General features: G+C 41.9%; 1 protein-coding gene across 1 annotated transcript in view; it reads right to left on the reverse strand.

Annotated features, from left to right (window-relative positions):
* Window positions 1-24,717, reverse strand: part of DMD (dystrophin) — a 3,148,630-nt gene that overhangs the window by 1,745,807 nt on the left and 1,378,106 nt on the right. The window contains exon 21 of the mRNA XM_029603105.1: window positions 13,183-13,363. Coding sequence (XP_029458965.1) covers window positions 13,183-13,363 — 181 coding nt within the window. The remainder of the gene's footprint in view (window positions 1-13,182; window positions 13,364-24,717) is intronic.

Below are 24,717 nucleotides of genomic sequence, written 5' to 3' on the forward strand. Positions count from 1 at the left end.
AAAGAGACCAAAACGCATAACAAGAAGCATGCAGAAAAAACTGAATTGGAAACTGCAACAAGCCAGAGTCTCTGTATGCAGTGCAACAAAGGAAAAAAGAAACATCACCCATCCTTATTAAACAAATCAAGAAATATAAAATCATCAGCAGTAAAACTGTACTAACAAAAAGAACATATTTCGAAACAGCTGATGAGTGGAATATCCACTAATTAAAAACTCATAAAAAACATTTCCAGATACCAACAAAATATTTCAAAATAGACACAAAGACCCAGTAATGAAAAATAATAAGGATACAAAATTTTTTTTGCTCTGCATACCTGGGAACGTTTGATATCCAGGTGTCCTGAGATTGTTCTGAATTAGCAGGAGGCGGGGTGGTTTGCTTGGAACTTTCTCCTCTCTCAGTCACATACCAGCGCTCTCTCTCACACTGGCTCTCAATGACACACCTATACACACATGCTCTCAGTACTCACATATACACATGTTTTTCTCTCTCACTTATATAGGCTCTTAATTACACATTTACACACATGCTGTCTATCTTTTCACGCTTACACACACACACAGGCTTTCAATCACATAAATACATGCTGTCTTTTTCTCTCACACACAGACTCTCATTCACATGCTTACAAACATGTCCTCTCTTTCTCTCATTTACACACAGGCTCTCAATCACATACTCACATGCTCCCTCACCTAAATCAGCTCTCAATCACACACAGACACACATGATCTCTCTCTTACTTATACACACAGGCTCTTAATCATACATACACATGATTTCTCTCACACACAAAGGATCTCAATCATATACACACATACTCTTTCACCCAAACAGGTTTGCAATCTCAAACTTACACATACAGGTTCCCAATGGTAAACTTACATTCATGCTCTCTCTCTCTCTCACAGGCAGGCTCTGAATCACAGACATACTCTCTTTCACATGTACAGGCTCTCAATCATTCACATACATGCAATCTCACACACACACACGCACACACACGCCCCCCCCCCCCCCCGCGGCCCGGAAGAGGAAGTGGAGAGTATCGGGTGCGTGCGCGGCAAGAAGAGGCCACGCTAGTGCGCTCGGCATCGGCCCGAAGAAAAGAAGACTGCAGCGCGACTTGGAGGAAAATGAAGAGCTTCAACCGCGGCCGATGGGACTCCGCCTCCGCGAGGGCTGAAAATGAAGAGGTTAGCGTTGGGAGAAGGCTGCTGCTGCTGCCGCGAGTTCCCGGGGTGGGGGTGGGGGAGAGAGAGAGTGAATGAGCGAGCAAGCATGTGTGTTTGCTCGCTCATTCACTCTCTCTCTCCCCCACCCCGGGAACTCGCGGCAGCAGCAGCAGCCTTCTCCCAACGCTAACCTCTTCATTTTCAGCCCTCGCGGAGGCGGAGTCCCATCGGCCGCGGTTGAAGCTCTTCATTTTCCTCCGAGTCGCGCTGCAGTCTTCTTTTCTTCGGGCCGATGCCGAGCGCACTAGCGTGGCCTCTTCTTGCCGCGCACGCACCCGATACTCTCCACTTCCTCTTCCGGGCCGCGGGGGGGGGGGCGGAAGAAGAGAGCACGCCAGTGCCGCTGACTCCAGCTGTCCTGCCGCGTTCCGCCCGGGCTGACAGCATTTTAAGCCCGGGCGGAGGAGGACCGGGGAGCAGCTGGGTCAGCGGGAAAGTGTGGCGACACTTGTCTGCGAGCCAGATGCAGCCCTCAAAAGAGCCATATCTGGCTCGCGAGCCATGGGTTCCCGACCCCTGCAGTATAGTTTCTCCCACTGCCAACCCTTAAGCTCCTCACAATGTAATTATACATGCCTTATGTTAAGGTTTTCTCTTGTTGTTTTTGCCTTTTTTAATCTATATTTTCCATACTGCATTCTTGCTCTCTCCCCCTCCCCAGTTTCATCTCCCTGTTAATATGTATTTTCCAAGCTTAATGTTCAAATGTAAACCGGTATGATGTCCCCCATTAATATTGGTATATAAAAGCCTTTAACTAAATAAATACATAACTAAATTAATAAATAAAATACAGATTTACATGTGTAAATGTTGGCCCCACCCTGGAACGCCCCCTTTTTTTTTTTTTAACTTGTACATGTATATATATGTGTGTGTGTAATTTGCTGCTTTTAAAATATCCGCTGCTCGGGCATGGCCCATTTACTTGTGAGCAACACTTTTAAAATTCACCCCTATGTTTGTATCGGAGGCAACAAGGAGTAAAGTGACTTGCCCAAGGTCCCAAGGAGTGGCAACGGGATTTGAACCCTGGTTCACAGCCCACTATTCTATCCACTAGGTTACTCCTTTTTACTGTGGGCCGGTTTGCACAAGGGATTTTGTTCCTTCACCTCTCACCTCTACCACACAGGATGGATTAGGACTTGCATATGAAAAGTCACCCAATGTCTTTTTGAAAAGTGCAGGTTGCAGACCAGGAGATCAGACAACTCCCCCACTCCAGTTTTCTGCCGGGCTGCCTCAGATAAGGTAGGAGTGGTGGGGGGGGGGGGGGCTGCTGGGAAAAGGAGGGAACAGGAAGGATATCAGGCTTGGGGGGTGGGGGTGGGGGTAAATATCAGGGCTTCACTGGACTTTTTCTTGTTTTACCGGGGATGGGAATTGGGAGTGGAAGTGTGTGTTTGTCGGGGGGGGGGGGGGGGGGGGATGATTGGGCTCATTGGACCTTTTCTGGTCTTCCAAGAGGGAACCAAGGTATGAGATGCCTTACACATTTGGTCCAGGTGGCTGGGAAACCCCTTCTATGGTAATCAGCCCTTTCACTTCATGCTGGTTCACTCAGGGGATTTGGGTCAGAAGCTAGCAAACACAAAATGCTTTTCTTAGTCTCCAGGCACATTACTACCATAGTCACATTACCGTTTCCATCAATTTAACATGAACTGGATAACATTTATCATACACCACATTAAGTAGTGTTTTACCATCCATGTTAAATTCTTATCAGTTTGCCTACCTGCGTTGGTCCCTGCTCCCGAGGCGAAGTTTGGAAGGGGACAGGCAGTCCTTGTTGGCAGCACAGCACAGGCACTAATGTCATCTCAAGCGCCCAGGAAACCCTCAAAAGCAGCAGCAGATCTGCGGCAACAGTTGGGGGTCATCTACCTGCTTGCATTGTCCATGCTCCCAAGGTAAAATTTCGAGGTGGAGAGGCGGTTTTCATTGACAGCCCAGTGCTGGCACTGACAACATCTCAAGCACCAAAGGAGCCCTCAAAAGCAGCAGCTCTGTGGCATGCCACCAGCGGTACACTGAAGCTGTGCACTAAAGGGGCACGCTTAGGGATGTGCAGAGCAAAAGTTTAAGTTCATATGTCCATATGTCCAAAGGGGGTCCCATTTGCGGTCAATATGGACATAAACAGAATTCAATGAGTTGAGTATATGTCCATATGTGCAAATAAAAATTTAAACCCCTCACCCTCCTTAATCCCCCCCCCCCCCCCAAGACTTACCACAACTCCCTGGTGGTCCAGCGGGGTCAGGACGCCATTTGTGACCAACTTTGCAAGGAGCACGTGACGTCGGCGTCACGTGATTCCCCGCGGGTTCGCGCCGGAACGCTCGTTCGGCCCAAAAGGAACTTTTGGCCAGCTTGGGGGGGCCTCCTGACACCCCCAAGCTGGCCAAAAGTTCCTTTGTTGAATAAGTTGGAAATCCGATCGTTTATGTCTTATCACTTTTTTAAGTTAAAAAAAAAAAAAGTAGCGTTTTACATTTATGTTCAATACGAATGCACACCCCTAGGCACGCCCCTTTGCACCATTTCATCTTTGCCATAGGAAGGAAAAGAAAGGGGAAGCATGTGACTACCCCAATGGCATCGACTCCAGTAAGGGGTCCTATGGACTCACATGTTACTCGCCATATCTCCTCTCAACCTTATTCTTCTGGGTGCTTGTTACCTAAGTTTGGATACATTCCCCCCACCCCCCCACCTAATTTAACCCAGTTTCATTTGGGAGTGGGCTGAGAGAAGACCTCTGTGGTTAATCTGAGCCTCCCTGAAGAGGTATTAGAGGATCTAGTTCAAGGGGTTGTTGGTTATCTTGCTCCTCCAAAAGTGTCTTCTCTCCAGATTCCTCCGAATGAGAATGTGATAACTATGCCTTTGAATAATGTTGTTGCAGATGCTCTTTCTATTCCTAATCCTGTGGCTCCTATCAAGGTCTCCAGTTTTAGTGACATAGTCAATGAACTTTCTGAACCAGTAGACATTTCATTGCGGTATATATGGAGGGCAGTGACTTGCTTGGAATCTTCTCTAACTCAAGTACTTCCTCAGCTCTGTCAATATTCTTCTGAGGCCTCCCCCAAATTTTCAGATCTTGATCGGAGAGCAAAGTATTCTGCTACTATATTAATAGATTACAGCTTAATGCTACAAACTGCAATCAAGGATAATTTGAGAGTACACTTTAAACAGGAACTTTGTGAAAATAAGATGAGATTTAAGAACCTTCATCTTTAAAATTTTCCTAAGACGGGATTTATTTCTCATCTAAAATTGTTTAAAAGATATGTTGTAGAAACCTTGAAATTTTCTCCTGATAAAAATGTTTTACTTTCTAAGTTATTACATGAAAGCTTCAGTAAGATTTCCAACTTGGGTGAGGGTTGCCCTGAGTTGTTGGCCCCTTTTGATAGTTCTGATTTGTCTAATTTTCTTCAATCCTGGAACTAAAGCAGGCTTCTTTCTTATATTAGACTTTATCCCTTATATAATACCCACTAGTTGCTTAACAATCTCTGCTAGGTCAAGTGGGTCCTCTGCTAAAGTGGTTTCAGCACAGGCTGGCAGGCTATGTGAAGTAGGTATTGGAGTACTTGAAGCCAGAGTCTGTATTTTAGGAGCTCAGTTTGGTGCATAGCAAAGAAGACAAATTACTTCAGATGGTCTATTCCTATACTGGGACCTCTTATATTCCCAGAAAGGAGCTGTAAGCACTTCTCAAATCACAAGAGGATTGTGAGAAACTGCAACAGGACATTGTAAAATTGGGAGACTGGACATGCAAATGGAAAATGAAATTTAATGTAGACAAGTGCAAAGTAATGCACTTAGAGAAGAGTATACTACCCAAATTATAGCTACAAAATGCAAGGTTCCACATTAGGAGTAACCACTCAGGAAAAGGATCTAGGTGTTATTGTTGAGCATGTGTTGGAGTCTTCTGCTCAGTGTGCAGCAGCAGCAGCCAAAAAGGAAGGTAGAATGCTAGGGATTATTAGGGAAAGAATGGAGAATAAAACAGAGAATATCATATTGCCTCTGTATTGCTCCATGGTGCGACCTGATCTTGAGATTATTCAGTTCTGGTCACCACATCTCAAGAAAGATACAGAAGTATTAGAAAAGGTAAAGAGAAGAGCAACCAAGATGATAAAGGGGATGGAATAATTCCCCTATTAAGAAAGGCTAAAGAGGTTAGGACTCTTCAGCTTGGAGAAGAGAGGGCTGAGGGGAGATATGACAGAGATCTATAAAATTATGAGTGGAATGGAATGAGTAAACGTTAACCAGTTGTTTACTCTATCGAAAAGTACAAAGACCAGGGGACACACAATGAAGTTACTGGGTAATATATATAAAAATAATTTAGAAAAAATATTTTTTAATCAAAACATAATTAAAGTCTGGATCTAGTGAAAGCTATTAATATAGTACAGCTGCATTTAAAACAGGTTTGGACAAGTTCCTGTTGGGAAAAGTCCATTAAAAAGTATTAAGGTATAGTTGCAGAAATCCACTGTTTATTCCTGGGATAAACAGCATGGAGTCTATCTACCTCTTGGGATCCTGCCAGGTACTTGTGACCTAGCTTGGCCACTGTTGGAAACAGAATACTGGTCTTGATTAACCGTTGGTCTGACCCAGTATGGCAAGCCTTATGTTCTTGAAAAGTATAGTTCAAAAGGCTGCTTACCTTTGCAGACCTTAACTTACTCACAGACCTTAATGTACAATAGCTTCCTGCCTTCTCTCTGAACACTGCCCAACCATTCTGGGCCCTAACTTCTTATACTGTGGTGATGGGAGTCTCCCAGACCAGATAGCTGTGGCCTGTCCTTTAAGGTGTTCTGAGGGAGTTTCCCATATACTCCCTTCATAGGGAGTAATAGCTAATGCCCTTATTAGCGGGGGATTAGCATGAGAAAGTGTTACACGCACAATTTTTTTTGTGTGCAGAACTCCTTGCTGCATTGGCAATATTGTTTGTGCATAAAAATATACGCACAGCTGAGGGCTAAACTGTGCTGAGCACACCTCATTGCATCGGCCCCTCTATAATGTGCTGTTGAGAAAATGTCCTTCCAAACCTCCAGATCCTAGTCCAGGACTGTTCCTGGAATCTAATTACATCGTTACACCCACAAATCTGTTCCCACCAAAATTTGACAAATGTTATTCTGCAGCCATTATCATCTCCACTGACATAATGACAAAGTGTTCCTCCAAGGATTAGGGAGGGAAGGAAGCAAAGTTTCTAAAGCAACCACAATGTTTTTCAGCGCAAATGAGCATATGTTCTTTCCTGGCTGTTGTTGCCTCTCTCCCATGCATTTGCATCTCATCCATAATCTCCAGGAGTCTAAATCAGCTGCATTTCATTGCGTTCACAATCAGGACATTGTGCAGCTCTCCACTCCCTCTCCTCATGCAACCGTCAGGAAACGTCTACTGTACCAGTCATCAATCCATGCTGACGGCAGCGGACAAGATGCAAACCGCAATCCGTGAAGCCATTAGAGCTCAAGCATTCGGCGCTTTTAAAAGGGGAGATTAACTGAATTACGTAACCTTGGTGTCTTCTAAAACCCTCAGAGAAACAGTCATTATCTGAAAGTGATGATGGAGTGCTTTAAAGCAGAGAAAGAACTTTCTGTAGTGTAATAGTCCCGGGGAGACTCTTCCTGGGTTTTTTTTTCTCTCATTTATAAAATTATTTTTATTTTATATTACTTGTCTTTGAAGCAGTTCCTCCTCAAAGTCAATCTCTTGGTAAGCCCGGTAGGCTTTACCTTAAGTGATGACTATGTGAGAGCCTTTGAAAAGGCAACTCCATTCCTTAAGTGCCACAAACAGATCTGGTTTTCAGTATCTCCAAAATGAAGACACATGAGATCTATTTGCATACAATGAAGGCAGTGCATGCAAATCTCTCTCATGCATATTCCCTGTGTATATCCTGAAAACCCAACCTGTTTACTGTCCTTCAGGACCAGAATTGCCTACCCCTTGTCACATTATACATTAGTACCAGGAATCCACGGATGTATATTCTGTGCCATACATCTCACCTAGCACAGATACCAAATGTGAGCATTTCCCTCCATGCACATCCTGTTCTGTCTCTCCTTCCCTCCCTCCCTCGTCTGGCTCATCTGAATCCTCTCTCTCCCTATCCCTTCTGGAGTCCTCTTTCTAACCCCATCTTCTTCTCTCTGCACTGTGGCTGTGCATTTTTCTGCTCCATTATTTCCTTTTCTCCCTCTCTACCTGCTCCTTCCCCTCCGCCCTGTCCCCTTGTCTGTCTGGACTTTCTCTTTCCAACCCCAGTGCAAACAAGGACCTGATCATTAATTCCCTGTGTCCACATTATCGCAGTCTTTGATCATGATTCAGTACGTCCCCATCCATCAGTGCCTATTCAGATCTGGGATGGACTTTGCGATTGTGATTGCAGGCTGCAGCCTCTCCACTCTAAACATGTCAGAGGAGCATTGGACAGGAGCAGTCAAGACCATTCAAAAGGCAGCAGTTTATAATTTTGTTCTGCTGCTTTCCCCTTAGAGAATAACAAGAAGAACAAAGAGCATACAAACAGATGCAAAAGGCTTTCCTAAAGTAGCTTCACACCACCCAATATTTCCTTGGTGTTTCCTTTACTCACATACTCTTTACCTGCAGTCATAGTCATTCCCAAAGTGCTTCTCTGGTTGCTAAACACAAATTATTCCCCAATTAAAAACAGAGTGCACCTGTATTAAATTGTTTTCATCTACCGAATAAGACTAATAGTCTTAGAAATCAAATACAGTATACGACTTAAGTGATTTATGGACGAGTCATTTTGTCAAGTCTACATTCATTAAGAGAGGTATAAATCACCCATTCTACCATCAGGGACAGCAGATTTATATGTGCTAAGATTAAAAATGTAAATTATACTTTTTTTTTTTTTTTTGCTGTTTTACATTTCTAGTCTGACTCTCACAAAGATTAGATAAATAGCCAGATGAGCACACAGCTCTCTGAAGCATTAATATTTCATGATGCCTTGAGATTTATAACCCATTATTGCCAACTTGAAGGTCTTCAAACCAAGCATACTTTACTTTACACCGTCACTGAATAGATTAGCTGAAAGGACTCTTCAATTTTACATACATCTCTGCATTAGTTACTGCGCTCGTTTGTTAAAAATTATGTACAGATGAAATTCACTTAGCATCTTCTCAATATATTAATCCAGATCTCTCAGTCTGATTCCAGTTTTGATATATAATGAGTTGAATAACATGACCCATGAATATACAGGGCCGGTAGTACCATTACGCAGACCAGGAGGCCGCCTAGAGTGCCACAGTCCGTGGGGTGACAGAAAGACTGGTCTGGCCATCTCCTACGTCTACCCTTCCCAAAAGCAGGTTTCCTTTTCATTTCAGCTGGATCTCCTGGGGTGGTGCAGGGGGCTGATGATAATTTGATCCTCTTGATGATGACATGGAGGACAAGAGTTATTGTTCAGAATCTTTTATTCCAGCAGAGAAAGGATCATATTATTTAGAGTAGGCAATTTTCAAAAGGATTTACATACTTAAAATTGGGTTTTATATGTGTAAATGCACTTTACTTGTATAAGTGGGCTTTTGAAAATTGCTACAATATATGTCATTGAATTGTCCATAGGTTTCCTATTTAAAGACAAGGTCTGCTCCTCAGACTGAATGAACCAAACTAAAAAAATATTAAACAAAGTGAACCCCCCCGCCCACCCGACCCCAATCCTCCCCTCAAAAAACAAAAAAAAATTGACCAAAATGAAGATCTTGGGCCAGCACATCCCTAAAGTTTAATTTCCTTCCTAACCATATATATGTGCAATGTAAATCCAATGTACCCACTTTCTTATTCCTGTCTACTTTTACTTGCAATCTACCTCCTATCTAAATGTACCCTTTACTTATGTACACAAAGGTGACAAGTGGAGAATTTATCCCGCTAAAGAAAGCCAGATAACTTGTCTTGTATATTCAGTAGGATAAACATCCTGCTGAATATAATCTCCTAAAGTTTTACGGGGACATATAGCTGGATAACTTTAACCCTAACCGGCCGGTGTTTGAATATGGCCCGGTTAGGCCTAAAGTTATACAGCCTTGTTTACTCCTTTGATTTAATAAAAGAAACTTAAATTGTGGGCTTCCTGGCCCGATTCCTCCCCCCACCACACACACAGACGCACAGCACAAAAGCCCATACCCCCTGCTGGCCAGGATCTCCCAAAGCCCTCTAATTTTAAGCAATAATGAAATTGTTGATGCAGGACCTGCAGCCCTCCCCTCTTTTAAATAAAAATTATATACATTGCCTCTTCACTGCTTCCACATTCCCTCCAAACTGCCACCCTCTCACCCACCCAGTAACTGAATCGGGCCCCCATTTTGAGCATTAGGGGCTTACCTTTAGGAAAAGGTAAAACATCAAAAAATTATAAATAAACACATAGAAATAAAACACTAAGGGACTTCAAGATGAAATGGGATAAGCACTGAAGATTCTTACAAAACGTGAAGAGAGAAAAGAAGCACGACATAGCGGCACGTGTATAAAGCTTTGTTGGGAAGTTTTCAGACCTTGGGGCAGTCCAAGTGCACTTTTTGCCCCGAGACTTTTTAATGAATTTTCAGAGTTGCGCACGTAAAAATCAGCACTTATGTATGTAAATAGTATATACTCCCAAATCTGCTATTTCATAAACCTCAAAAGGGTACATGAGAAAATGTACACATGTAAAAAAAGGGGTGGGCCAGGTGCATTCCGGGGCGAGGCCAACATTAACACGAGTAAGTTGCTATTTTATAAGCAATTTAGCATGTAAATTTGGCAGCTTACTTGCGTATATCTATGCTCGCTCTATATCTGGGGTAAGTAATTTAAAACATCTTAAAAATGAAATACTGACTGGGTAGGGACTCTGGAAGAAATGGGGGGAGTTGAGACTGAAGAGCCATAAGGGTCTCTGTGACCTGCAGATGGAAGGGGCGAACTGGTAGATTAAGTGGTATAACTGATAATGTCATTGCTGCACGCATGTTAGAAAATCTCCCAACTGACATGCGTTAACAGCCAACTTAAGGGGGGTAAAAGCATGGAAATTATGCAGATAAAATCTCCACGCATATATTTTTAAAATTAGATGTAAAAAGTATGTGAGGATAGCAGTTGCGCTCTACTTATCTGGATAAATTCCAATTTATCTGGCTAAGTAGGGGCTTTGCCTGGGTTGTACCACTTAAGAACAGAAGAACAGAAGAAATTGCCATGCTGGGTCAGACCAAGGGTCCATCAAGCCCAGCATCCTGTTTCCAACAGAGGCCAAAACCAGGCCACAAGAACCTGGCAATTACCCAAACACTAAGAAGATCCCATGCTACTGATGCAATTAATAGCAGTGACTATTCCCTAAGTAAAATTGATTAATAGCCATTAATGGACTTCTCCTCCAAGAACTTATCCAAACCTTTTTTGAACCCAGCTACACTAACTGCACTAACCACATCCTCTGGCAACAAATTCCAGAGCTTTATTGTGCGTTGAGTGAAAAAGAATTTTCTCCGATTAGTCTTAAATGTGCTACTTGCTAACTTCATGGAATGCCCCCTAGTCCTTCTATTATTCGAAAGTGAAAATAACAGAGTCATATCTACTCGTTCAAGACCTCTCATGATCTTAAAGACCTCTATCATATCCCCCCTCAGCCGTCTCTTCTCCAAGCTGAACAGCCCTAATCTCTTCAGCCTTTCCTCATAGGGAAGCTGTTCCATCCCCTTTATCATTTTGGTTGCCCTTCTCTGTACCTTCTCCATCGCAACTATATCTTTTTTGAGATACGGCGACCAGAATTGTACACAGTATTCAAGGTGTGGTCTCACCATGGAGCGATATAGAGGCATTATGACATTTTCCGTTCTATTAACCATTCCCTTCCTAATAATTCCTAACATTCTATTTGCTTTTTTGACTGCTGCAGCACACTGAGCTGACGATTTTAAAGTATTATCCACTATGATGCCTAGATCTTTTTCCTGGGTGGTAGCTCCTAATATAGAACCTAACATCTTGTAACTACAGCAACGGTTATTTTTCTCTATATGCAACACCTTGCACTTGTCCACATTAAATTTCATCTGCCATTTGGATGCCCAATCTTCAAGTCTTGCAAAGTCCTCCTGCAATGTATCACAGTCTGCTTGTGATTTAACTACTCCGAATAATTTTGTATCATCTGCAAATTTGATAACCTCACTCGTCGTATTCCTTTCCAGATCATTTATATATATATATTGAAAAGCACCGGTCCAAGTACAGATCCCTGAGGCACTCCACTGTTTACCCTTTTCCACTGAGAAAACTGACCATTTAATCCTACTCTCTGTTTCCTGTCTTTTAACCAGCTTGTAATCCACGAAAGGACATCGCCTCCTATCCCATGACTTTTTAGTTTTCGTAGAAGCCTCTCATGAGGGACTTTGTCAAATGCCTTCTGAAAATCCAAATACACTACATCTACCAGTTCACCTTTATCCACATGTTTATTAACCCCTTCAAAAAAAATTAAGCAGATTTGTTAGGCAAGACGTCCCTTGGGTAAATCCATGTTGACTATGTTCCATTAAATCATGTCTTTCTATATGCTTTACAATTTTGTTCTTGAGAATAGTTTCCACTATTTTTCCCGGCACTGAAGTCAGGCTCACTGGTCTATAGTTACCTGGATCACCCCTGGAGCCTTTTTTAAATATTGGGGTTACATTGGCCACCCTCCAGTCTTCAGGTACAATGGATGATTTTAATGATAGGTTACAAATTTTAACTAATAGATCAGAAATTTCATTTTTGAGTTCCTTCAGGACCCTAGGATGCATACCATCCGGTCCAGGTGATTTGCTACTCTTTAGTTTGTCAATCTGGCCTACTACATCTTCCAGGTTCACAGTGATTTCGTTCAGTTCGTCTGACTCATCACCCCTGAAAACCATCTCCAGAACTGGTATCTCCCCCAACATCCTCATTTGTAAACACGGAGGCACTTGCCTGTCTGTAACTTACCTGTCTGTAAGTGGCTTTGCCACTACTTAGCTGGATAAATCTTGAAAGCAGCACTTTTCCAGAGAAGTTTCAATTTATCCAGCTAAGTAGAGGCACTTATTCGGAATAGTTGTGATTTATCTGTCTAAGTATCAACAAAGCTGCTACTTAGCTGGATAAGTCTTAAAAGTGCTACGTATCCGGCTAAGTCAGATAGCTGGATAAGTTTGAAAAGTGTTACTTATCCAGATAAGTAATAAAAACAGATAAGTCTCAAATATAGCAACCTATCCAGATAAGTAACAAACTTATCATCTGTTTTATAAATCCAGCTTGCTGCTACTTAGATGGATATATCAGAACATGTCCAGATAAATGCTGCTACTTACCTAAATAAATCAAAACTTATCTGGATAAGTGCAATATATATTTGCATGGTTTTTTTTTTTACATGCGCACACGTTGCAGAGTACATTTATGCGCATTTTATAATCTGTATATATCATGTATGTGCAGGACAGGAATGGATTTTCATGCACCCATATAAACATGTATATGGGTGCACTCGCAGCTGTTTGAAAGTTATCCTCCTTGCCTCAGTTTTGAAAACAAAAATGCATTTCCACAGGGCAGAATAGATGGTGCTTCCAGTGGAGGAAAGAGATCTCAATAACAAACAAAGCCGTGAAATAAACTTACAGAAATGAAGTAAATTGTCCCTTCTAGCAGGAGAATCATTCACAAAATATTCACCACTCCAGGGCAAAATATAAATCAGGCAATTTGTTGCAATGACTTCTCTATCACTTCCATGCCCTGGGTTGTACCACTTACCTGTCTGTAACTGCTTCTCTCTAGTCCTCAGGTCACCAAGAACTTGGTCAAAGTGGTTAGTAAAAGCTGCCAGGTCAGCCTCCAGAAATATTGGACCCTGCTCATTCTCTTTAAGGGCCATGCCCTGGACTTTAAGGTGTTCCATTTGAGGTTGAAGAGCCAACAACCGGTCAGTTTCTTCCTATTAACCAAAAAGATAATAAAACAAACATATCAAACTAACTTCTCCAGTTACCTGCTTCATTATTCTGCCTCTCATACAGTAATGAAATATAGATCACACATCACAATGAAAGCTGTCTTTCCTGAATTAACTTTTGGGTGTGTAATTGGATATGATACCAATCATGCCATGTCATCCCCTTGAAACTTTCTGCCCTCTACCTCTGGAAGAAGTGGACTGTCTCCTCTCAGCCCTCAAGTCCACAACTTTTCTGATCAACCTGTGTCTTACTTGGCTCATCAAGTAGGCTAAAGCTGGTGTTCTCACTCGTCTCCGGAACATGATAAACTCTTCTCTTTCAGAGGGCCACTTTCCTCACTGTCTTAAGGAAGCTGTGGTAAAACCCACTTTGAAGAAACCAATCCTGGATCCTAATAATCTTAGGCCAGTCTCAAGTCTTCCTTTCACTGGCAAAATCATTGAACAAGCGGTCCCGAATCAACTCAATGACCTCCTACAGTCCACAAACTTTCTGGACCACCTCCAGTATGGTTTTAGACCTTACCACAGCATAGAAATGGCTCTCATATGCTTGGTGGAAGACCTACATATATACCTTGAACTGGAGTCAACAAGCTCTCTTAGTGCTTTTAAACCTGTCTGCGGCATTCGTGACAGTAGACCATGAGCTCCTTATATCCCATGTAATGGACCTTGGTTTCTTCAAGCACTGCCCTAGAATGGGTCAAATCCTCCCTCTAGGACCACACACAAGTCATCTCCCCAGAATAGGCCGCCTCTCACCCTCATCCCCTCCCCTGCAGTGTACCACAAGGCTTCATTCTATCTCTACAATTGTTCATCATCTATGTGGCTCTGCTTGGCAAGCTAATCAGAGATTACTACATTTCATTCCACACCTATGCAGACTATATTCAACTACTATGCACCTAGGTACCAATCCTGATCTAGCTATTGCAAATCTAAATATCTGCCTCAAGAAGCTGGCTTCATGACAATAAACTAAAGCTTAATCCTCAAAAAACAGAAATAGTTTGGATTGGAAAATCGGGCCACTTTCACCTTCACAATTAATACCTGAAGAATCTATTCTGTTCTTCAGTCACCAAATCAGAAGTCTTGGGGTCATAATGGACCCTAATCTCACTTTTGAGGCTAATATTCACTCAGTCTCAAAATCAGCCTTTTTCCATCTATATCAGTTTTCGCAATTCTCTGATACTCCTGCCTATGCTACAATTATTCAGGCCTCTGTAATCTATCTAGGCTACAGTAATTCCTTTTTTATGGGATTACCAAAGAAAGTGATTTGACAGCTGCCATTTGTACAGAACGCTGCAGTATGGTCTCTACTTAACACTAGCAAATCTGAACAGGTCACCCCTCTCTTGAAATCATTTCACTGGCTTCCTATCTCCTTTTGCACCACTATCAAACTACTGCTCCTAGCCTACAAGGCAGTCAAGGGCCTAGCTTCCTCCTACCTATCCAGCCAACTTTCTGTATATAGCCAACTTCACTCGCTTCACACTCTACCTAACACTCATCTGATTGTACCTGCCTCCAAGGAAATGTGACTCTCTAGCTGAACTCCTTATCACTAAACATTAAGCTGACACCAGATCTCCTGACCTTCAGGAAACAACTTTAAACCTGGTTGTTTATAGAGGCCTTTGGCCCATGAATGTGGGTCACTGACTTTTCCTGCCTAATTCCTGAGTTGGACCTTGTTGTGACTGGTAATGTTAACTATTGCTACTGTTTTGTTCTCCCTCATGCTCCCCTTGTAATGCTTGGTTCTGGTTCTCGTGTGATGCTTTCTGTTGGCCTTTGTTATTGTCTGCTTTTATTGCCCACAATCTAAGCACTTTGTAATCCCTGCTCTGTAGTTTGTACGCTGGTCCTTGCTGACCTTGTTATTTTGTAACACGCTTTCAGCTCGCTCGCTGGAAGAACGTGTAATAAATAAACAATAATGATGATGAGGATGACAGCTGGTATTTCCATCACCGATCAATATAGAGCTACATGAAACTTTCCAAAGGTTAGGGATAGGTAGCAATGCTACAAAAGCAGAATATCTTTATTTGTTTAAAGTATCAAATATTTAATGACTACGAGGCCGATGTTCTAAATAGTGTGTCAAATCTGGCTAAGTCCACTTTAGGTATACAAGTGACAACTTCTTCATATAAGTTGGGTTATGGTTCTCAAGTTTCTCTTTTTATACATGAAGTGGTCTTTACCAAATTTTTTGGTTTGCATGGCGTGAACTCTCATGTCAATTCATGCTTATGACATTTTGTATAAAATCAAAGTGTATGAGCTGTTGTGATGCAAATTTATGCAAAGCATCTCATTAACAATGTTTGCAGCATTAAAATATTCACAAAAAAGTCTTTGCAGGCTGTTTTTTGCAAAAGCATAACTACACCTTAAAGAATTAGTTGGTTTTATTTTATTTTTTTACTAATTTGTCCGTAGGAACCGCACTGGACTTATTTGCATATGAGTCCTGGTAGAAAATGGTGGAAAAGTGCATGAAAATTGGTGTACTTTAGTACATCAGCCTCTTAGACTGAAGATTTTTCAAGTTTACTGACTGCCTTCTCCTCCCCATACAAAGTGTTTAAATGTTATTCACATTAGGATGGACGTACATACTTTAAGACTTATACAAAAATCATAGACATAAAAATCTCTCCATGGGATATAAAGGTGTCAGGTTTTATTGACTTAAGCTATTTATATTCTACTGGTTGGCTGGCAATAATATGGGAGTTCAGAAGAGGATGGTACTGTTTTTGCCTAGTTCTTTAAGTAAGTGGAGGTATGACATTTAGGATGAGTATACCCTGTGCAAATATAAACCTGGGCTCACAGTGGAGGTATGCTTTTGATTCAGGGGGAAAGACTTGAAGTGAGTTCCATTTTAGCAGAGCCCTCTATTACCATGGATGCTGGTGTGTCAAGGGAATGCTCCTAGGTATTTACATAAGCAAATAAGATTTGCCATACTGGGTTAGACCAAAGCTCCATCAAGCCCAGTATCCTGTTTCGAACAGTGGCCAATCCAGAAGAGATGTGCATTTGTTTAAAATGAAAAAGGACAATTTGTTTCATTCAGGGGACCCAAAATGAATCGAGGGCCCCCATGACTGAAACAAACCATATTTGTTGCATTAGTTTTAAATGAATGCATCAGGCCAGGACCTTGCTTAGGGTATAGGCTGAGGCCCAAAGCAGGGGCTGCAGCCTACATCCAAGTGAGAAGTCAGCACCTCAGCCTAGGCCTGAAGCAAGAGCCTTGCCTAGGAAAGAGGCAGAGGCCCAAAGCAGTAGACACGGCCAAGACCTGAGCATGATGCTAGGGTCTTGGCCTAGGCCCGAGCCAACACCAAGGTCTCGGCCAAGACCCTCAAACAATCACTTACCTGATATGTTGGGTATCCGCAGAAGTGACCAGGCTTGTTTCTGACACTTGGGTCTCAATTTGAACCCAAGCACGATGCCAGTGCCTCAAACTGGACAAAGGCCCGATGCCGAGGCCTAGCCTGGGCCCGGGTCTAGGCCAGGGCCTGGGCCCAGACCTGACCTGGGCTGGGTCCTGATGCCAGGGCCTCAGCCCAGACCCAGGCCTGACACCTTGGCCTCAGCCTAGGGTCACAGCTCTGACGACATCCTTTTCTTTCTTCTTTTCTTCTTCAACTAATGCTGTACGCTAGGGTCGCACAAGAGTTAATTACAATACAATGCCATACATCAAAATGGCACTGTCCAATAGCATGAATGCACCAGACTTAACTCCAGTGTGACTCCAGCGGATGGTGTCAGTTGAAGAAGAAAAGAAAAAAGAAGAGGATGTCATTGGAGCTGCTCCAAGGCCTGAGCTCTGGGCCTGGACCTGTCCCTAGGCCTAGGCCCAAGCATCAGGCCTGGTTTTGTGCCAAGGCCCGGTGTCAGGACCCAGGCCTCCAAGCCAGGCCACAGCCCTTGGACAGCCCTACAATCCAGGTCATATGTACCCGGCAGGCTCCTAACATGTCTATATATTCTATGCTGTTTATCCAAGGGATAAGAAGTAGGTTTTCCCACATCCACCTTATTAATGGTTTATAGACTTTTCTTCCAGGAACTTGTCCAAACATATTTTAAACCCAGAAACACTAATGGCTTTTACCACATCCTCCGGCAACATATTACAGAGATTAATTATGCACTGAGTGAAAACATATCTTCTATTTGTCTTAAATGTATAATCTAGTATCTTCATTGCATAGTAGTTTTTGTACTTTTTGAAAGAGTATACAACCAATTTGGGTTTAACCGTTCCACTCCTCTAATTATTTTATTGATATCTATCATATCTTCCATCAGCAATCTCTTCTCCAAGCTGAAGAGCCATTACCTCTTTAGCCTTTCCTCATAGGGGAATCGTTCCATCCCCATTATAATTTTGGTCACCCTTCTCTTTACCTTTTCTAATTATGCTATCTTTTTTGAGATGCAGTGACCACAATTGCACATAAAACTCAAGGTGCAGTCACAATATGGAGTGATACAGAGACATTATGATATTCTCTGTTTTATTTTTCATTCCTTTCTTAATAATCCCTAGCATTCTATTGCTTTCTTGGCCGCCACCGCCACACACTGAGCAGAAGATTTCAACGTATTATCTACAATGACACCTAAATCCTTTTCCTGAGTGGTGACTCCCAATCTGGAACTATAATTTGGGTTGCTGTTTCCTACATGCATCACTAGTTTACATTAAAGGTCATCTGCCATTTGGATGCCCAGTCTCCTAAGGTCCTCTTGCAATTTCTCATAATCCTCTGGGATTTAACAATTTTGAATAATTTTGTATCAGCATATTTGATCAACTCACTTATTGTTCCCAACTCTAGTTCATTTATAAATATGTTAAAAAGCAATGCTCTCAGTACAGAACCCTGGGGCACTTCACTATTCACCTTTGACTATTGAGAAAATTGATGGTTTAGCCCTGCTCTTTGTTTTCTATCTTTTACCCAGTTCTCAATCTACAACATGACAACTGCCTCCTTTCCCATGACTTTTTAATTTCCTCAAGAGTCTCTCATGAGGGACTTTGTCAAACACTTCCTGAAAATCCAGATACGCTATATGAAATGGCTCACCTTTATCCACATGTTTATTTAGGCATTCAAAAAAATGTAGCAGATTGGTGAGGTAAGACTTCCCTTGGCTAAATTCATGTTGTCTTAGTCTCATTAATTAAAACTGTGAATGTCTGTATGTTCAGTATTTTCATTCTTTATAATAGTTTTAACCATTTTCTCACATTGACATCAGGCTCATTGGTCTGTAGTCTCCTGGATCACCCCGGAACCCTTTTTAAACTGGCAATATGTTGACCATTCTCCAATCTTCAGGTACCGTAGCTGATTTTAATGATAATTTACAGATTGCTAATAGTAGGTTTGCAATTTCATTTTTCAGTTCTTTTAGCATTCTGGGATGTATATCATATGGTCCAAGTGATTTGCTACTCTTTAGTTTATCAATTTGCCCTATTATATCTTCCAGGTTCACAGAGATTTGCTTCCTCTGAATCATCAACTTTAAATATCACTTCTGGTATGGGTATCTGTCTTAAATCTTTCTCGGTAAAGATCAAAGCAAATAATTCATTTAATCTTTCTTCTATGGCCTTGTCCTCCCATTAATCATCTAACGGTCCAACTGATTCCCTTGCAAGCCTTTTGCTTCAAATGCACCTGAAAAACTTTTATTAAGAGTTTTAGCTTCTATAGCAAGCTTCTTTTCAAATTCTGTTATTGCCTTCCTTATTAATGCTTTGCATCTCACTTTCCAGTGTTTATGCTGTTTCCTGTTTTCTTCATTTAGATCCCATTTCCATTTTGGAAAGATGCTCTTTTGGCTAGAACAGCCTCTCTTACCTCACCTTTTAACCATGCTGGCAGTCATTTGGCCTCCATTCCACCTTTTGTAATGTGTGGAATACATTTGATCTGGGTTTCCAAGATGGTATTTTTAAACAATGTCCACACCTGATGTACTCTTAACCTTTACAATTGTTCCTTTCAGTTTTTCCCTCACCATTTTCTTCATTTTATCATAATTTCCTTTTTGAAAGTTAAATGCTATCACAATAGATTTTATTAGTGTCCTCCCCCCAGTTATCAAGTTCAATTTGATCATATGATGATCACTATTACCAAGTAGACCCAAACCCGCTATCTCTTGCATGAAATCATGTATTCCACTAAAGATTAAGTCTAAAATAGCTCTCCCTCATATTGATTCTTGTACCAGCTGTTCAATAAGCAGTCATTTATTTCATCTAGAAACTTTACCTCCTTAGCATGTCCTGATGTGGCATTTACCCAGTCAATAATGGGGTAATTGAAATTACTCATTATTACTGTGTTGCTAATTTTGTTAGTTTCCATAATATCTGTTAGCATTTCATTGTCTGTTAATTTTAGCCAGATGGACAGTAGTACACCGCATTGCTATTCTATTCCACATCTAAAAAAATATATTTCTATCATAAAGATTTTATAATGCATTTTGTTTCCTGAAGAATTTTTATCCTATTAGACTCTATGCCCTCTTTAACATACCTCCATCAATTTGACCCATCCTATCATTATGATTTAATTTGTTCCCTGGTATCACAGTGTCCCATTGGTTATCTTCCTTCCAACAGATCTCTGAAATGTCAATTATATCTACCTCTTCATCCAGTGCTATACACTAACTCTCTCATCTTATTTTTAGACTTCTAGCATTTGTATGCAGACATTTCAAAGTATGCTTTTTGTTTGTATTAATATCCGTTTTATCAGTTAACAGGAATATTTTGGAATCTTTCTGCTCTGCCTGTTCTTTACTTAAAGACACTTGGACTACTTTAGCATTTATTGCATCCTCTCCATCAGGATACCCTAACTTCCCTGTTTTGATCGCATCGATTAAAGATACATTCCAAACTATGGACTTCTGAGCTTTCCCCCATCATCTAGTTTAAAAGTTGCTCTATCTTGTTTTTAAAAGTTAGTGCCAGCTGTCTGGTTCTACTCTGGTTAAGGTGGAGCCTATCCCATTGGAATACTCTCCCCTTTCCCAGAATATTTCCTAGTTCTTAACAAACCTAAAACACTGTTCCCTGCACTATCGTCTCATCCATGCACTGAAAGCCTGGAGCTCAGCCTGCATCTTGAGCCCTGCAGGTCAAATGGGAAGCATTTCCAAGTATGCAACACTGGAGGTTGTATCACAGCACTCTCTTAATATAGTATCCACACCTTCACCCATGAGGCACCTGGAGGGAGATGTGAATCCTAACTATATTATGGGAGATCTTGTGGCCTTCTCTGGAAATTTCGATATATGAAGAATTCAATGATGTTATGTCAGTACTGATGTGCTTATGTGGGAAAAATGAATAAGGCACTGGGACTCTTAAGATCAATGGAAACAGGTATAGTGCCACCAAGAATGGAGAAGGGGGTGATGGTCCAGCTTCACAGAACTAGGAGCAAAGAAGAGAATTGTTGCGCCCGACAGTCGCAGATGGCTGCGCCCTCTATTGCTTACCTTTTTTCTACCCGACACAGTTCATTTTGGAAAGATTGCTGCCTCCGCTTCTCCTCCAGCATCCCCGGCCTGGCATGGGCGATTGCGTTTGCCATATTTGTCCAGGAGGCACCTAGCGCACACGCACATGACATCACTAGCTCTGGTATTTAATCTCCGCTCACGATTCCTTTTACGAGTTAGCAAGAAATCCTCCATGCTGATCTCTCCTCATTACCAGACGCTCCCGCTCTGTGTACTCTCACTCCAGGATGACTTAGGTACCCACTCCACGGGGGCCTTGCCTCGCTCCTCCTTACCCTCCAGGGTCATCTCCTACCAACTAGGATACCTAACGTACCCACTCCTCAGGGGCTTTACCGTGCTCCTACCTTCCCTTCTTGGTTGCCTACCTATTACCTGGATGCCTACGGTACCCGCTCCTCGGAGGCCTTGTTCCTCCACTCCTCGGGGGTTCTCTTCTACTACAACTACCAGCATCAGAGTGAGTACTGCCTCTCCAGTTCTGTCTTTGCATTGTCTCATCTCTCTCTCCATAGAAACTCAGCCTACCCCGTACCACGGACCACTACCAGATCTATTGGCTTCTCCATCTAAGCTTGGGTTCTCAGCGTACTCCGCTTCGCGGACCACTCCTGGACCCTTCTCCCTCTTGGGACCCGGTGAGACTGTGGAATTGCCTTTTCCACCCTGCAACCCACAGACGGAACATTGCCATCTAGTTCCTCATCTCCTGGCTGGAATCATCATCCGTTCCTCGGGTCACCATCTAAGTTGCAGTACAATAAAGCTAATTCTCTGTGTCCATCTCTGCAAGTCCCCACAGAGCCCCACCCTATGGGAGGTGCCATCTCTTACAGCGACCAAGGACCCACACTTCAATGTCCAAAACACAAGAAGACTACAAGAAACTACAGGCTGATTATCGTTATCTCAATGGTGAGAAAATTAATGGAGCTACTACTGAATTAAAGAATAGTCAACTATCTACAATCCAATGGGTTACAGGATCCAAGGCAACATGGTTTTACCAGAGAAAGGTCATGTCAAATGAGCTGTACTACTTTTTTTATTAGATGATTAGAGAATTAGACCAAAGAAGAGCACTTATTACGATTTATCAGGATTTCAGTACAGCTGTTGTCACTGTCCCACATAGGAGAATCATGAACAAAACTAAAAGCCTATGAGTGGTAATAAAATGGATTATAAATTGGTTGACTAACAGATGACAGTGAATGGCAGTAAGTGGAACCTATTCTGAGGCAGAAGAGTGATAAGTAGAGTCCCTCAAGGATCAATTTTGGGGCCGATTCTATTCAATATCTTTGTAAGTGACATAGCAGAAGGGTTTGAAGAAAACATTTGTCTTTTTGCGAATGACACAAAGATCTGTAAGAGAATGGACACACCTGAAGAAATAGCGAGAATGAAAAGTGATCTAAAGAAAGCTCGAGGAGTGGGCACAGATTTGACAGCTGGGATTCAATGGCAAATAGAGTCATGCAGCTGGGCTGTAGAAATCCAAAGCATCTCTAAATGATGGGGGGTGAAAGACTGATGTGCATGGACTGGGAAACAGGGTGATAATGTCTGATGCTCTGAAGTTGGCGAAGCAATATGAGAAGGTAGTGACTAAGGCTAGAGGGATGTTGGGCTGCATAGAAGTTGGAATAACCAGCAAGAAAAAGGAGGTGATAATGCCCTTGTACAGGTCCTTGGTGAGGCCTCACCTGGAGTGCTGTGTTCAGTTCTGGAGCATGTATCTCAAAAAGGATAGAGGCAGGATGGAAGTTGTCCAGAGAAAGGCAACCAAAATAGTGTGGTGTCTGCACTGGAAGATTTGTGAGATGAAACTGAAGGACCTAAATATGTACACTCTGGAGGACAGGAGGGATAGGGGAGATATGATACAGACATTTAAATACCTGAAGGGTATTATTGAGGCCCAATAATTCAACCTTTTCCAAAGGAAAGAAAGCTGTAGAACTAGGGGACATAATATGAAGCTTCAAGGGGTTAGACTTAGGAACAACATCATGAAATATTTCTTCATGGAAAGGAAGGTGGTTACATGGAATGCCCTACTGGAAGAGGTAGGAATGACCAGAGCAGTATTGGAATTCAGAAGGGAGTGGGATAAACACAGAGGATCCCTAATGGCTAAAGGATGGAAATGAAGAAAAGGGGTAACTGTGTTATTAACTGGGGTAATTGCACAGAGCAGAAATTACTACCCCTGACAAATTGTTGGGTAGAGTGGATGGACACTAGGTCTTTTTCTGCTGTCATTTATTATGTTATTATGTTAATAGATGGGTTATAGGTCTTGATAAAATACTAGAGAAGAGTAAAGTGTGTGTTTTATTTTCTTGCTGCTGTTATCTCTGCTGTGGAATCCTGTGACTCATCCTTTTGTGACTGTGCTTTTTAATTGACTGCTGGTATACCAGAAGAATAAAATCTTTTATCATTTTGAAATATAAGTAATTGTGTGGGACTCTGATAGAGACATCCAGGGTTGTGGAATTGAGGTCTGGAGTCTGCTAATGAATGGTGTAACAGAGAAGACCGAATATTTTGTGTAATGGTACAGACAAATGGTCACAGAGGTTGTATCTAATAATTTTCCATGACCAGCAGTAGGAAGTATTGCTCTTCAGCCTCTGATACAGGTGCCATCAAATATCTACCCAACTGCTACATATTATTTAACCCACAGAGCTGGTGCCAAGGCCACAAAAGCCCAGCATCAGGCATCTTATTTTATGTGCCCTAAATGGGGGTCCAAGAAAACAAACCGGTAACAGATCCAAGATGGCTGATAGCAACAAACACAAGAGGTTGAATCGGTATAAAATGGACTTTATTGAATCTTGCCCGACTCTGGTGGAGTTTCGCTCAACGAGTTGCCTCAGGGGCTTAAGAGCCACTTGAATTGGCTCAGATTAACATGGGAATCTCATATGTCATAGTTAGAGAAACATTTATCAGCAAAACTATTGGACCTGCAGAGATCTCTGCACCGCATTGCGTTGAGCAGCGAGTAGAATTGGAATATCATTGCTTTTACAGCGGTCTGCTGTTAAAAGTGTCTGTTTTAAAACAGGTCCAATAGTTTTGCTGATAAATGTTTCTCTAACTATGACATATGAGATGCCCATGCTAATATGAGCCAATTCAAGTGGCTCTTAAGCCCCTGAGGCAGCTCGTTGAGCGAAACTCGGCCAGAGTCGGGCAAGATTCAATAAAGTCCATTTTATACCGATTCAACCTCTTGTGTTTGTTGCTATCACCCTAAATGGGGGTTACATGCACATAAAATGTATCTGTACAAAAAGGGGTATCAACAGAAATGTTCCAGGAATAGGGCTAAACATTAGCTGGAGAGCATTCACATTATGCACTCTTCAGTTAAAGTTGCCTTCCTAAACCTGGTTATAAAATACCCAATCCTAACTTTACCTGGATAAAGTTCCGTATATATATTTATCTGTATATGTTCAGAGGGAGACTTGTTCGTGTAAGTCTCACTGAATATCTGGGAAAAGTTATATACATAACTTTCCCTGGATAAATCTGCCACTTCCCATTTCACTAGACATCGACCTCCATGTTTGTAGATAGTTAGGTTTGATTTTTTCACTCAGCGCACAATTAAACTGTGAAGTGTTTTGCTGGAGGATGTGGTGAAAGCAATTAATGTAGCTGAATTTAAAAAAAATATAGACAAGTTCCTGGAA

This window comes from Rhinatrema bivittatum, chromosome 5, assembly GCF_901001135.1.
Source record: "Rhinatrema bivittatum chromosome 5, aRhiBiv1.1, whole genome shotgun sequence".
NCBI classification, from domain to species: domain Eukaryota; kingdom Metazoa; phylum Chordata; class Amphibia; order Gymnophiona; family Rhinatrematidae; genus Rhinatrema; species Rhinatrema bivittatum.